Source organism: Mustela nivalis, assembly GCF_964662115.1.
Source record: "Mustela nivalis genome assembly, chromosome: 4".
NCBI classification, from domain to species: Eukaryota; Metazoa; Chordata; class Mammalia; order Carnivora; family Mustelidae; genus Mustela; species Mustela nivalis.
This window is the reverse complement of record NC_139023.1, coordinates 118,913,873-118,928,311: the sequence shown is the minus strand read 5'-3', so window position 1 is coordinate 118,928,311 and position 14,439 is coordinate 118,913,873. Positions and strand designations below refer to the sequence as shown.

Below are 14,439 nucleotides of genomic sequence, written 5' to 3'. Positions count from 1 at the left end.
TTTTATTAATGTGCACAATTCTTTTGGTTGTGTCTTACTCCCCAGGAGAGAAGAACATAATTAAGAGCAGAACTGGTCCTTTGGGTTAATGTTGACCAGCAGTGACTCTCAAATGACAGTTCTATACTGCTAGTACAGATGGCACTGACAGAAGATATAGGCTTATTTGCTTTTTAAAAGACATGGGAAATGCTTTACTGCATAATCAAATGTAAGAACTTAATTATTTAAGATTAGTGCAGAAAAATCTGGAGGTGGTTTAACAAAACTGCTTTAATATGTAACTAAATTCCACTTCGAGCTTTTTCTTTAAGGCCTTACATATGCCCATTTGTTTGGTTAGCATTTCTTTTTAAGATTTTCTTCTGGCATGTAATGTACATTCTAAAATGACCCCAGCTGGGTCTTCATTTTGTGGAATTGTTTAATCCCACACACATCCCATACAGTCTGTTCTGAACCCCACTATCTGAAAGTCTTTCCCTGTAAGATCCAGAGCTGAGGCATTGGTCCCCTAGGAATCTGAAAATCCTATCATCTCAACAAGACTTCTGGGTAAGAGCTGGATTTAGTATAGTATAGAAGGTCAAAATTCTATGTCTTTGAGAAGAATCAATGAAACAAGATGGGACTGGGAGGGAGACAAACCATAAGTGACTCTTAATCTCACAAAACAAACTGAGGGTTGCTGGGGGGAGGGGGGTTGGGAGAAGGAGGGTGGGGTTATGGACATTGGGGAGGGTATGTGCTTTGGTGAGTGCTATGAACCTGGCGATTCACAGACCTGTACCCCTGGGGATAAAAATATATGTTTATAAAAAAAAAAATTAAAAAAAAAATTCTATGTCTTTCAGCTCACTGGTCTAGCAAATCCTGAAAAGATATTGTAGTAGAAGAATTATTAGGCAGAAATGATTGGGACACAAAAATAATTGAGATAGAGCAACACCCACTATTCTCTGTTTGTTCGAAAGGTCTGCAATTACACACAACTGGACCACCTGAATTTTCGGGCATTTCTAGTGTTAGTCATGCTGTATGATGTTCATTTTCTTTTTAATTATCAGCATGTTGTTGAAAGGGATGGGGAGAATTTCTGTTTAAATTATATAAAACCCTTAAAAACTAGGACCTTTGTTATTCATGGTTGCAAACATTTTTTGCTGGCGTTCAAATATTCCAGGAAGTTGTTCAAACAATGTTCTGTCCTTGATGCTAATATCTGTACTATGAATTTCTCATAACGATTAAAGTTTCACAATCCAGTAAAACTTGACATTATATAAACAGTAGTTATAAAGAAACAATCCTCTTGCATCTACCATTTCTACTTTTGTCTTGATGAAAAGAGCAAGATTTTCAGAGCAAACCATCTTTTATTTTGGTATATCTATTTTAATTTATTCTAGCCATTAATGATGCATTTTTGCTCAAATCAGTTTTCTTTCAATAGGCCATGTACCATGAAGTGTTCACAATTTACCATGGAATTAGAAAGTTATGTTCTATTCAATAAATATAGTGATGCACCCATTGTTACTTTTCTTAAATTGAGATGAGATTTAGACTAGCTTTGAAAGTCTTTATACCCAGCAGTTGACCAGAATGCTAACCTAGAGTCTGTCCAAGTCACAGCTTCACTAATACTTAAAAGATGATTTTTGTTAAGATTTTATTTATTTATTTGACAGAAAGAGAGATCACAAGTGGACAGAGAGGCAGGCAGAGAGTTCGGAGGAAGCAGGCTCCCCACCGAGCAGAGAGCCCGATGCGGGGCTTGATCCCAGGACCCTGAGATCATGACCCAAGCCAAAGGCAGAGGCCCAACCCACTGAGCTACCCAGGCGCCCCTAAAAGACAATTTTTTTCCCTTTCTCTCAACTTCTAAGTTTAGTGATCCTATAAAACTTTACTAAAAAGTTATATGAAAGATAAGTCCCATAAAATATGTCTTAAAAAAAAGATTTCTGCAGTCAAACAGATTTAGGAAATACTACGTAGTAAAGTTTTCTTTGGCAACTCAAAATTTGGAATAGTAAACATTGTGAGAATTCTTGGCATAAAAATAATGATTTCATGTAATGTGTAATCTGTTTCCGGAGATTTTCGGTGATGGATAGTCCCATCCTCTTTGTACATTCCATTGTACCAATGTTTCCTAGAAACACTGACCTATGGTGGGTAGATTAAAAATGGATTTTATACTAAGAAAGAGGGAGAGAAGGACATGGTGGTAATCTACAGTCCCTCCCTAATCCTGGAAATTAGTAAAATATAAACTAATGATTTGCTCTGATTTCATACCTTAGGTTAATGGGGAAGAAATAACTGAAGTTTTGTACCCTGAAGGAAAATGCTCTACTTACCAAATGAAGGGATCCGCAAACTTGATTCTCTCCAAAGGTAGTTTTCCACATCAATCATCCAGTTACTCTAAATGCCCTAATAATTCAGGTAATAAAGAAATATTAGCGATTGGGAATACATGCTTCTGTAGTGTAAAAAGGAAGGACTGTTGTTCAAAGAAATAAAAGAACAATGTAAAATTATTGTTAGTAGCATTACTATACAAAGGTCCTGTACTCATTCTCATCTATAATATTAAAAAAATTTTTTTTCAAGATTTTTATTTATTTATTTATTTGATAGAGATCACAAGTAGGCAGAAGACAGACAGAGAGAGGGGGGAAAGCAGGCTCCCCACTGAGCAGAGAGCCCGATGTGGGGCTCTATCCCAGGACCCTGAGATCATGACCTGAGCCGAAGGCATAGGCCTAAGCCACTGAGCCACCCAGGCGCCCCTTAAAAATATTTTTAAATGTTAGAAAAGACAGCTGTTTTTGTTTGATAGTGTTACTTATATTCTTTGAAACAGCAATTCACCTAATAATTTAGAAAATGTTTCTTGAGTATGTTTGGGCTGCTCTCTTATATCCTTAATCTTTGTAAATTTTATTTCTTTTTTTTTTTAAGAGAGAGCATGTGCGCAAGAGCACACATGGCAGTGGGAGGGGGTGGGCAGAGAGAGAGGGAGTGAGAGAATCTTAAGCAGGCTCCACCCCCAACACAGTATGGGACGTTGGGGCTCCATCTCATGACCCCGATATCTTGACCTGAGCCAACAACCAAGAGTTGGATCCTTACCCATCTGACCCATCCAGGCGCTCTTGTATATCCTTAATCTTGGTAACATAACTTCTTTAGTTGAGTTTCTTTCATAAATTAATAATTTGGGATTAATTTAGGAAAATAAGCATTAGGTTATTGCTTCACAGACATAGATTTTGATTTATTCTTTTTAAGTTGTATTTGTGTGGTCTTTCGTCATGGCGGCCAGCGTCGTGCTGGGGCTAGAAATGACTAGATTCCACGAGTGTAAGCTGCTTTTCCTCTCCTGGCTGCTTTTCAAAGGCAAGGCTTAAAATCCAAAAGACAATAGACACAGTGTCTATTTCTCATGTCAGTATTTTTATAATAAAATCTCTTATGAATTCCTGTTTTCCAAGAATCTCATGTACCAGAAGATGATATCTATGATGATCCTCAAGAAGCTGAAGTCATTCAGTCTCTGCTGGATGTTGTGGATGAGGAAGCCCAGAATCTTTTAAACCAAAATAACGCAGCAGGAGACGCCTGTGTTCCAGGTAAATGAACCAGAGGGAAGAAGTTGGTATACTAAGGAATACAAAAAGGCCTCTGGGGAGCATTGTAATTCTTTTTGGCCCATTTATTTCTCTCCCAGGTTCGTTGAAAACCAATGGGAAGTTATCTGAAGAGAGAGCAGAAGACACAGACTGTGACGGTTCACCATTACCTGAAGATTTTACGGAGGTAAGGATAATACCTAGATAAACACTCTAGGATGCTGTATCTTGTTAGAATTATGTATCTCCCTATTGAAAGCTTGCTTTCTCTGCTGAGGCCTTCCTTCTGCCTCCCCCGCCTCCACCATTTCCGATTTCCCAGCACTGCTCACCCCCTGCCCTGACCCTGGCATTCACAGGTTTATATTTATCTGTCTTGTTCCCGTAGACATTTGAGTTTGCAGCCTGTGGTCGTGTGCTTGGACTGCCATCGCAAAATACCACCGACTGGGTGGCTTAATGTACAGAAGTTCATTTCTCACAATTTTGGAGACTGGAAGTCCAAGATCAATGTGCCAGCAGGGTTGGTTTCTGATGAGACCTCTCTCTTTGGCTTGCAGATGGCCAGTTTTTCATTATGTCCTCACATGGCCTCTGTGTTTGTGCACTCCTGGTATTTCTTCCTTTTCTTACAAGGGCAATAGTCCTGTTGGATTGGTGCCCCATCCTTATGACCTCATTCAGCCTTAATTACCGCTATAAAGACCCTATCTCCAAACATTGTCACATTGGGAGTAGGGCTTCAACCTCTGAATTCTGGGGGAATCACAATTCAAACCATAACAAAGTCTTTGCTTTAACCAGTTATAAAATGTGTGATTAAGTAAAATTTCATTCACGATAGTTAAAAACAAAACAAAACAAAAAAAAAAAAACTATAAGCATAAATTCAACCCAAAATATGTAAGACCTATATTACAAAGACTTTAACGCTGTGCAAAGAAGCAAAAGAAATATTAAATATTTCTATTCATTTTACCTAAAGTTTAAATTCTCCCTAGATTTACCCATAAATTAAATACTGTCCCATAAAAATCTTTCAACTTTTTTTTTAATGAGAAGCAGAGTGTAAAAAAGTAAAAAAAAAAAGTAAGAAATTAAAAAAATAAATTCAAGAAAGGAGGAAACATAGTACTGAGATAAAATGATACTAAATTTCACTTGGAAGAAATCAGGATGTAAAACTATCCAGTATAAATCTAAAAATTAAGGTTCAGGGGCATCCGGGTGGCTCATGCAATTTAAGGTCTGCCTTCAGCTCGGGTCATGAATTCAGGGTCCTAAGATTAAGGCCCTGCATTTTGAGCTCCCTGCCCAGTGAGGAGTCTGCTTCTCCCTTTCCCTTTGTTCCTCCCTACCATGAGAGAACTCATGCTCTCTCTCAAATAAATAAAGCTTTAGTTAATTAATTACTTAATTAACATTCATATCATATAGTTGCTCTACCACCAAAGTACGATTAGATTCCACAAATTTGCACCTTGAGAATTCAAGATGTTTAAGACCAAACATTTTGGGTCAGTCCATCCTTAAAATTAATAAATTGACACTTGAATATATGAAACTTCTGCTTCAGAAGAGATTTTAACTAAGAGTAAGCAAAACAAAGAAAGTAAAAAAAAAATTCAAGAAAGGAAAAAACAAAGTACTGAGATAAAAACATGAAGTTTCATTTATACCAAACTCTAAATGTGTTAAAATCACTGTGGAATTTATATTCATAAGCAGACAAATTCAAAAAAGACAAATATGACTAACCTCCATAGCTGCAAGGAAGATTAAGCCAATATTCTGGAAGAGTTTTCTGTTTCATCTTATATTTCTAGAATAGTGCCTGTATTGGAGTAATTTTAGGTTTCTTTTCTTTTCTTTTTTTAAGATTTTGTTTATTTATTTGACAGAGAGAGAGAGAGATCACAAGCAGGCAGAGAGGCAGGCAGAGAGAGGTGGCGGGGGGAGCAAGCTCCATGCTGAGCAGAGAGTCTGATGAGGGGCTCAATCCCAGGACTCTGAGATCATGACCCGAGCCAAAGGCAAAGGCTTTAACCCACTGAGCCACCCTAATTTTAAGTTTCTTACAACTTCTGAAAATATTCAGTTTTTCATAAGTGCATCTCTTCAGGATCACTGTAAAAAAATTGCAGATTATTTACTGTATCAGTTTTTTTTTTAAAGATTTATTTATTTATTTATTTATTTGACAGAGAGATCACAAGTAGGCAGAGAGGCAGACAGAGAGAGAGAGAAGCAGGCTCCCTGCTGAGCAGAGGGCCTGATGGGGGGGGCTCCATCCCAAGACGGAGATCATGACCTGAGCCGAAGGCAGAAGCTTTAACCCACTGAGCCAGCCAGGTGCCTCAACTGCATCAGTTCTTTTTTTTTTTTTTTTCTTTTTTAGATTTTGTTGATTTTTTTTGACAGACAGAGATCACAAGTAGGCAGAGAGGCAGGCAGAGAGATAGAGGGAAGCGGGCTACCTGAACAGAGAGCCCATAGCAGGGCTCGATCCCAGGACTCTGGGATCATGACCTGAGCCAAAGGCAGAGGCTTTAACCCACTGAGCCACCCAGGCGCCCCAACTGCATCAGTTCTTAACAGTGTATTCTACAACGCTGGAAGCTTTGTGGGTTGTTTGTTTGTTTGTTTTAGCTTTTATTATTGAAATATAGTTGAAATACAATGTTATATTCATTTTAGTTGTTATACAACATAGTGATTTAACAATTGTATACATTATTCAGTGCTTACCCCATTAAGTATAATTTATCACCTGTAACCATACAAAGTTATTACAGTATTACTGACTCCATTTCCAGTGCTGTACTTTTCATCTTCATGACTTACTTATTTTATAACTAAAAGTTTGTATCTCTTAATCTCCTTCACCTGTTTTGCCCATACTCCCAACCCTGTCTACTCGGGCAACCACCAGTTTCTTCTCTGTATTTATGAGTCTCTTTCTGTTATTTGTTTGTTCATTTATTTTTTAGATTCCACATCTCAGTGATATTATATGGCATTTGTCCTTGTCTTATTTCACTTAACATGATACTCTGTTGGTCTATCCATGTGGTCACAAATGCCAAAATCTCATCATTTTTATTCCTCTATTGGTGGATACTTGGGTTGTTTCCATATCTTGGCTATTGTAAATAATGCTGCAGTAGGGGCACTGACTGGCTCAGATGGTAAAGCATGCGACTCTTGATCTCGGGATTGTGAATTCAAGCCCCATTTTGGGTGTAAAGATTACTAAAAAAAAAAACTTGCCATAAACATAAGGGTACTTCTTTTCAAATTCATGTTTTTATTTTCTTAAGTAAATACCCAGTGGTGGAATAAAAAGATTATATGTACAATCCCGAAAGTTTTAGGGTTTTAACCCTATGGACCAAAATTTAAGCTACTAAGCATTGTATTATGAAGAGTGTAGTATAATCCACAGTTATTTTCACTCAACTGTAATTTGTCACTCTATACTTGACTACTTTTTAATGAAATACATAAATACCATGTCTGAGTCTTATTTATGAATGAAGGAATGAATGCCAGTCATATACATAGTGTAAATTATCAAGTAAACTTTCAAAACTATTAATTTAGCTATTACTGAACTTGTTTGACTCTGATTAAGCTGGGCTAACAAGGTAAGAAGGTATGTCAGGGTTTCCATCCTAAATTTGCTTGTATGGTCTAGTAGTCAACTTGGAAGTTGTACACATGTAAATAAGTAAGTGTAATTTTTTTAAAACTATAATAAAAACATGTCCTGATAATTGTTTATATCGGATTCAGAATGTTTTATTTCTTTCTTTTTAAAGATGTTATTTATTTATTTGACAGAGAGAGAGAGATCACAAGTAGGCAGAGAGCCCAATGTGGGGCTCGAACCCAGGACCCTGAGATCATGACTTGAGCTAAAGGCAGAGGCTCTACCCACTGAGCCACCCAGGCACCCCTCACAGGGTATTTTAAAGAACAAGGGAATAATAGCGACCATATAGGCATTTGTTAAAATAATTGTTAAGGTAATTTGTCCTACTAAAGATTGAAATGGGGTCCCCTGGGTGGCTTAGTTGTTAGGTGTCTGACTTCAGCTCAGGTCCTGATCCCAGAGTCCTGGGTCAAGCCCCAGGTCAGGCTCCCTGCTTCGCAGGGAGCCTGCTTCTCCCTCTCCCACTCCCCCTGCTTGTGTTCCCTCTCCCGCTTTGTCTCTGTCAAATAAATAAATGGAATCTTTAAAAAAAAATTTTTTTAAAGATTGAAATGTAAGATTTATTAACCATGTAATAATGAAATTTAGCATATTCTTCTAGTTGTAGCAAACTGCTCCTGCAGTATTTGGGTCTCTAAGACATCATACTCCATTACAATACAAGCTGATCAATGTTCTCCATGGAGAGACTCCTCACTTTAATAATAAAAGGGAAAAATAATTTAATACATTGAAAATTACTAAGACGTTTCTGAAGAGCCCATTTTCAGATTTTAACACTGAAGTAGTGTAGGGCGCCTGGGTGGCTCAGCTGGTTAAGTGTCTGCCTTCAGTCCAAGTCATGATCTCAGAGTCCTGAGATGGAGCCCCGCATTGGGCTCCCTGCTCAGCAGGGAGTCTGAGTCTCTCTCTCTCTCTCTCTTTCTTTTCTCTCTCCCTCTTCCTGTCCCCAATACTCATTCTTTCTCTCTCAAATAAATAAATTCTTTAAAAAAAAAAATGAAGTCATGTAAAAGTATATACCAAATATGCATATCTAAGTAATCATACTTTAGCTTTTCATCTTGCTTTCTTACATCTATGCTGTTAATACCCTTACATAATAAATGAAAAGCCAAGATGAGTGTGAAGGTGAACAGGTGGAACCAGCAAAAACTCTTGGGTCACTGAAGATGCCTTAGCCACAGTTTGACTTTAACTGAATATCATACGTGTCTTTGTTACAGGAGGATGGACATAACAGTAAATATAGGAAATAATTAACAGGGAAAAATTGAACATTCTGAGATTGATTTTTTTTTTTTAATAATGGGCTGAAGGAACTTTTATTTCTCTTTATTTTAGTCTGTCAAAATGAACGGCTGTGAAGAATATGGTGAAGAAAAGGTAAAAAGTGAAAGGTAAGAAAATAATCTTTTAAAGTATAACGATTCCATTCCTTTTTATTTTTTTTTAAGATTTTATTTATTTATTTGACAGACAGAGATTACAAGTAGGCAGAGAGGCAGGCAGAAAGAGGAGGAAGCAGGCTCCCTGTTGAGCAGAGAGCCCAATGTCGGGCTCCATCCCAGGACCTTGGGATCATGACCTGAGCTGAAGGCAGAGGCTTTAACCCACTGAGCCACACAGGCACCCCTTTATTCCTTTTTAGAAGTGCCATGAAGGGGGCATCTTGGTGGCTCAGTGGGTTAAGCCACTGCCTTCAGCTCAGGTCATGATCCCAGGGTCCTGGGATCAAGCCCCACATCGCATCGCATCAGGGCTTTCTGCTCAGCAGGGAGTCTGCTTCCCTACCTCTCTGCCTACTTGTGATCGGTGTCTATCAAAGAAAGAAAGAAAGAAAGACAAGTGCCGTGAAGATTTTCATTTAGATGTTGCTTTTGAAATTAATTTATTCTTTTTCAATAAAAGGAGAATATTTGACTAAATTATGGACCTATGCTTGAATATTAGGATCATTCTTAAAATACAGCTACAAGGAGGTTCTAATGACATGTGATAGTGTGTTTAGTAAAACATTCCTCCAAAAAATAAGTTTATCCTTGACCATGGGAAAACTGAAAGAAAGGTCTAGAAGGGAATGTGCCAACAATGATGATAGTGATTATCTTCTAAAAGGATTTAAATAAAGCCAAATAAGATAAGAAACATTTTAAAATCCCAATATTTTGTCTCTTCTTGACAACAGTTTCTAATACAAAAGAGGATTTGTACCAGTACATTGTTTAGTGTTTTTAAAAAGTTACACAAGGGGTGGGTTAAGCCTCTGCCTTCGGCTCAGATCTTGAGCTCAAGGTCCTGGGATCAAGCCCTGCATCAGGCTCTCTGCTCAGCAGGGAACCTGCTTCCCCCGCTCTCTCTCTGCCTGCCTCTATGCCTACTTGAGATCTCTGTCTATCAAATAAATAAATAAAATCTTTAAAAAAAGAAAAAAAGTTATACAAATGAGTTGGCCAACAAAGTGATTATACATAAATGAGTTTTGCTCCATATCAGATAATAACTTAACAAAGGGAGCTACTTACATTTTCCTAGAAAAGCAAATTGACAGTACTTTATTTTTTACTAAATAAAATTAAACAAGGGGGGGTACATATTATTAATGTAGAAATGCATACAGTTTAAATTTGAAAGATTAGGGGTGCCTGGATGGCTCAGTGTCTGCCTTCGGCTCAGGTCAAGATCTCAGGGTCCTGGGATGGAGCCCTGCATTGGCTCTCTGCTCAGCAGGAGGCCTGCTTCTTCCTCACATTCCTGCTGCTGTGTTCTCTCTCTCTCTCTTTCTCTCTCTGTCATAAATAAAATCACAAATACATACAGACATACATATATACATACATTTAAAAGATTAAACAAATATCTGGGCCAGCGGCCAATAATTGTAAAAATACAGACAGGCTCTACTCTGTTAAGCAGGGGAAGGGGAGGAAAGAGGAAGCCTACATAAGTATATGTAATTTATTTGGGTGGCAGTTGGAAACACTATTAACATAAATTTTATCTGCAGGTTACTAATTCTTAGATACTTTTTAATTTTACAATATCTGAAATCATGTACAATCATCAATATTGTTTCTTAATGTAAACAACAGTGTATCTTGCAGGGATAGATGTCATAGATTGAAAGAACTCTAGTACCGAACCTTCAGTCTAGTAATTTGACTTCTCAAGAATTGCTCCTACTATGACATGTGTGCAAAGACATTTCTACAAAAATTTGATGGCAAAATCATTTATACTTCAAAAAAAAAAGTTAATGTACCCAAAATAAATTAAGATATACTCACACAAGCACCCATGAAATACTAAAGCAGCTAATCAAAAGAATAAGAAAGAAGGTAATGGCTGATGGAAGGATCTCCAAACTATATCCTTACAGATAAAATGTACTTACTGGTGACAAAAGCAACCTCATGGATGCAGAGCTTGCAAATTAAATGTTAATTGTAACCCACAATTAGCTGGAGTAGAGGAAAACATCCGTCATCAAAGCAGCATAATTGCCGCCCTGTTATTGACGTCTGGGGAGAATTGTACATGTCTTGCTTTAGTGGTGTGTCCTACTGCCATCAGACAGATGTACTGCCTTGCTCCTCCTGAATATTAGAAAATGGAAAGATGTGTTCAGCCTTTTACGTTATCCTTTTTCACCTCATCACTAAACATTTCATTTGCCTAGATTCTCTTGCCTACCCGTCCTCCTTACTGGGGAGATGGCATCTACTGTGTACCCCTAAATAATGAGAATGTGTACTGTGCTTTATTACATTAAGTGAGTACCCTGATACAGAAGTGTCCTTCTAGCCCCCCACTGTAGCAAAAGATGGATGTCCATCCATAGGGACCTCTATAAATAAATTAAGATACCGCCATGCAATACAATAGTAGGGAGCTATTAAAAAGACAAGAGAGGGTTACCTGGGTGGCTCAGTCAGTTAAGTGTCCAACTCTTGATTTCAGCTCAGGTCTTGATCTCAGGGTAGTGAGTTCAAGCCCCATGTTGGGGTCCACGCTGGGCATTGAGCCTACTTAAAAACAAAAAAAGATGAGCTATTCTCACACAATGGTAATCCTTCAGGTTATCCACGCTGAAGGACGGAAACCAACCACTCTCTACCTCCTTCAATCTAAGGTTCAAGACAGGTTTTGTTTGAGGATTAATTTTAGACTATATTAAACAATTCTGTACTTGAGTTTAATTTCCACTGACCAATGAATTTTAGGAATTGTGGACTTGGGTTTTTTTAATCAGATGATTTATTTTTAAATATCATGAAATTGTAGCGGAAACAAGGGAATCAAAGACATAATATTTAAATTTATTTCAGGGACAAAACTGAATAAAATATTACCACTGTGTTTTGTTGTCATAGCTTGATTCAAAAGTCACAAGAAAGGAAGCCTGATGACGATGACGAGATAACATGGGGAAGTGATGAATTGCCAATAGAAACAACAAACCATGAAGATTCCGATAAAGGCAAGAATTTTCTGAGCAATTTTCTCATCAAAAATAATAGACTGGGAGAGGGGGGTGGGGTTATGGACATTGGGGAGGGTATGTGCTTCGGTGAGTGCTGGGAAGTGTGTAAACTTGGCGATTCACAGACCTGTACCCCTGGGGCTAATAATACATTATATGTTCATAAAAAAATTTTTAAAGAGTTAAAAAAAAAAATAGATCCAAAAAAGCGTTCAAAAATTAGTTTTCAGAATATATGGATGTGTTATTTCACTGTATGTGTACATTATTTGGTTCCATACATAAGGTAAAATCACATAGACAAACATCAACATTCAGTTTTATAACTAGATATTTGCACAGGTGTGGGCTAAAACTCTCAGTGGCTTAAAGTAAATAAACATGTAAATAATTAGAAACACAAAGTCACACAATTTTGCCATTCTGGACGATAGTCGAGAAACACATTTTATTTATAATAATAAATATAAAAAATAAATAAAGTATTTTGAGAATACTCAAAAATAGGAAATTAATACCCTTGCATCTCAACCTCATTTTTTAAAACTAAGAGTCATTTGCTCTGTCCTAATACTGCCTCTTTTATTTTATAACTGAGGCAGTAGAGAAATGAGGCTCTATCTAGTGTATCATTTCTCTTTTTTTATAAAGGCAATGTTATACTAATGCAATGAAAGACATAGTTTGTAATCTGAAGTCTTAGTTGTTAAAGGAAATTAACAGTTGTTAATTAAGTCTTAGTTGTTAAAGGAAATTAAAGTTGAATTAACACTTTTTCGATTTAGGTAAATTGTTGGTATCAGTGTTGGTGCTCTTGTCAAATCCTGTAGCCCATGCTCATCTCCAGCTTTTGGGCTCCTGTTGCCTTTATACTCTGTTCTGTAAAAGTTTAGAGTTATTTTTTGTAAGTGTACTCTGTATTTACAGCTAGCCTTCACCCCACTGGATGTTCAGCTTCTTGAAGTATCTTGTACAACTCTGTGTACCCCACAGAGCCAGTGTTATTGTTGCCTACCTAGTAGCTGCATCATCAGAAAGCTATACTTGAAGCTACAAGACTATAGCAAGAACTCTCTCCTGCTTTTTTCCAGGATAATAGTTGCCTTCTTGTATAAGCAGTTTCCGTAGAGCAGGTCCTAAATTAGATACACACTTCTCCCAAGACATTGATATCACTCATTTGATAAGCTCCTGGAGACCCCCCCAGTTTTAATTTGTATTGAGAAAGCTTTCAAATGCCCAGGATATAGGCACTGAGTACCAAACCAGGGTAGAGAGAGAAGGCATCCGTGTTTCTAGTGCATGTCGCATTATAAGGAATTTCTGAAGCATCTCCCTTCATCTTTTCCCCAATGTGCTTGGAAGCTAATTTAAGTGCAAAGCAATACCTGGACTAGATATATTTTGAAACTCTAAGTACATGAGAGCCAAGAGCCTTAAGAATTTCTGAGCAGTCAGTGAGGTGTTTCCTTAAAAGTTGGGTACTAGGGCCTTGCTATATGGCCAAGATTTTATTGTGTTAATTGTAGGTATCTGCCTGCCTGTTCTCCTGCCTTATTAATTCTGAAGACTCTTGCTTTCGTAAAAGCAGATGAGGTGAGAATAGGCTCAAATCAGTTCCCTTATTAGCTAAGTCACTTTGAGGGGTTTTTTGGTTTTTGTTTTTAAACAACTGCTGTCGGTGCATCGGGATGACTCTGTCAGTTAAGTATCTGTCTTCAGTTCGGGTCATGATCTCAGGGTCCTGGGATAAAGCCCCACGTTGGACTCCCTGCTCAGCTGGGAGTCTGCTTCTCCCTCTCCCACTGCCCCAACCCCCCATCCTTGTGCTTTCTCTATATATAAATAAATAAATAAATAAATAAATAAATATTTTTAAAATCAACTATTGTCTTCTTAGATCATCCCTTTCTGACAAATGAGGAGCTTGCTGCACTCCCCATCGTCAAAGTGCTCCCCTCTGGTAAATACACTGGTACCAAGTTGAAATCAGTCATTCGAACATTGAGAGGTTTATTAGATCAAGGAATTCCTTCTAAGGAGCTGGAGGTAAGTGGCTTCTGCCAATGTTTCTTTCCCAAACAAAGTTTTATGCAAAATTAGGAGAAATTTTTTAAATGTCCATTACTTTGCAAATTTATTTCCAACTAAGAGCACCATCTTGTTCTATCCAGCAGAAAATTAATTCTCACAATTAGGATCCTAATTGTATTGTTTTAAAGAGATCTCTTTAACCACTTTGGAGCTTAATAAATCTCTCCAAAGATTAACTTCCCTGCCTCAGAGTAGAGATAGACATTTTTTTAAGTCAGGTGTCAAGGGTCAATTCCAACTATTTACTAAACTTTATAATTAGAATACTGTTGATTTGGTTTATTAGTAATAGTTTCTAGTTTAATATAGCTCCAGAAATATGTTCAGTGCAGTGGTTCAGAGCCCTTCCTCATGTGGTCTTGCTTGCAATGTCCATATTTACCACCAGGCCAAAGAGGAATGTAGCACGACTGTGGTTTTGAGGTTTACCTTGTTCATCTCCCTCAAACCATATGCTTACTTTACCCACTTCCTGAGCTTTTCATAACCACTAAAGTGAAAGG

General features: G+C 37.6%; 1 protein-coding gene across 7 annotated transcripts in view; it reads left to right on the top strand.

Moving 5' to 3' along the window:
* Nucleotides 1-14,439, top strand: part of PTPN13 (protein tyrosine phosphatase non-receptor type 13) — a 203,667-nt gene that overhangs the window by 176,902 nt on the left and 12,326 nt on the right. For all 7 annotated transcript variants that reach the window (XM_082726629.1, XM_082726631.1, XM_082726630.1 and 4 more), the window contains 6 exons: nt 2,310-2,403; nt 3,507-3,644; nt 3,743-3,831; nt 8,704-8,759; nt 11,733-11,839; nt 13,743-13,891. In XM_082726629.1, the coding sequence (XP_082582755.1) occupies nt 2,310-2,403; nt 3,507-3,644; nt 3,743-3,831; nt 8,704-8,759; nt 11,733-11,839; nt 13,743-13,891 (633 nt within the window). The remainder of the gene's footprint in view (nt 1-2,309; nt 2,404-3,506; nt 3,645-3,742; nt 3,832-8,703; nt 8,760-11,732; nt 11,840-13,742; nt 13,892-14,439) is intronic.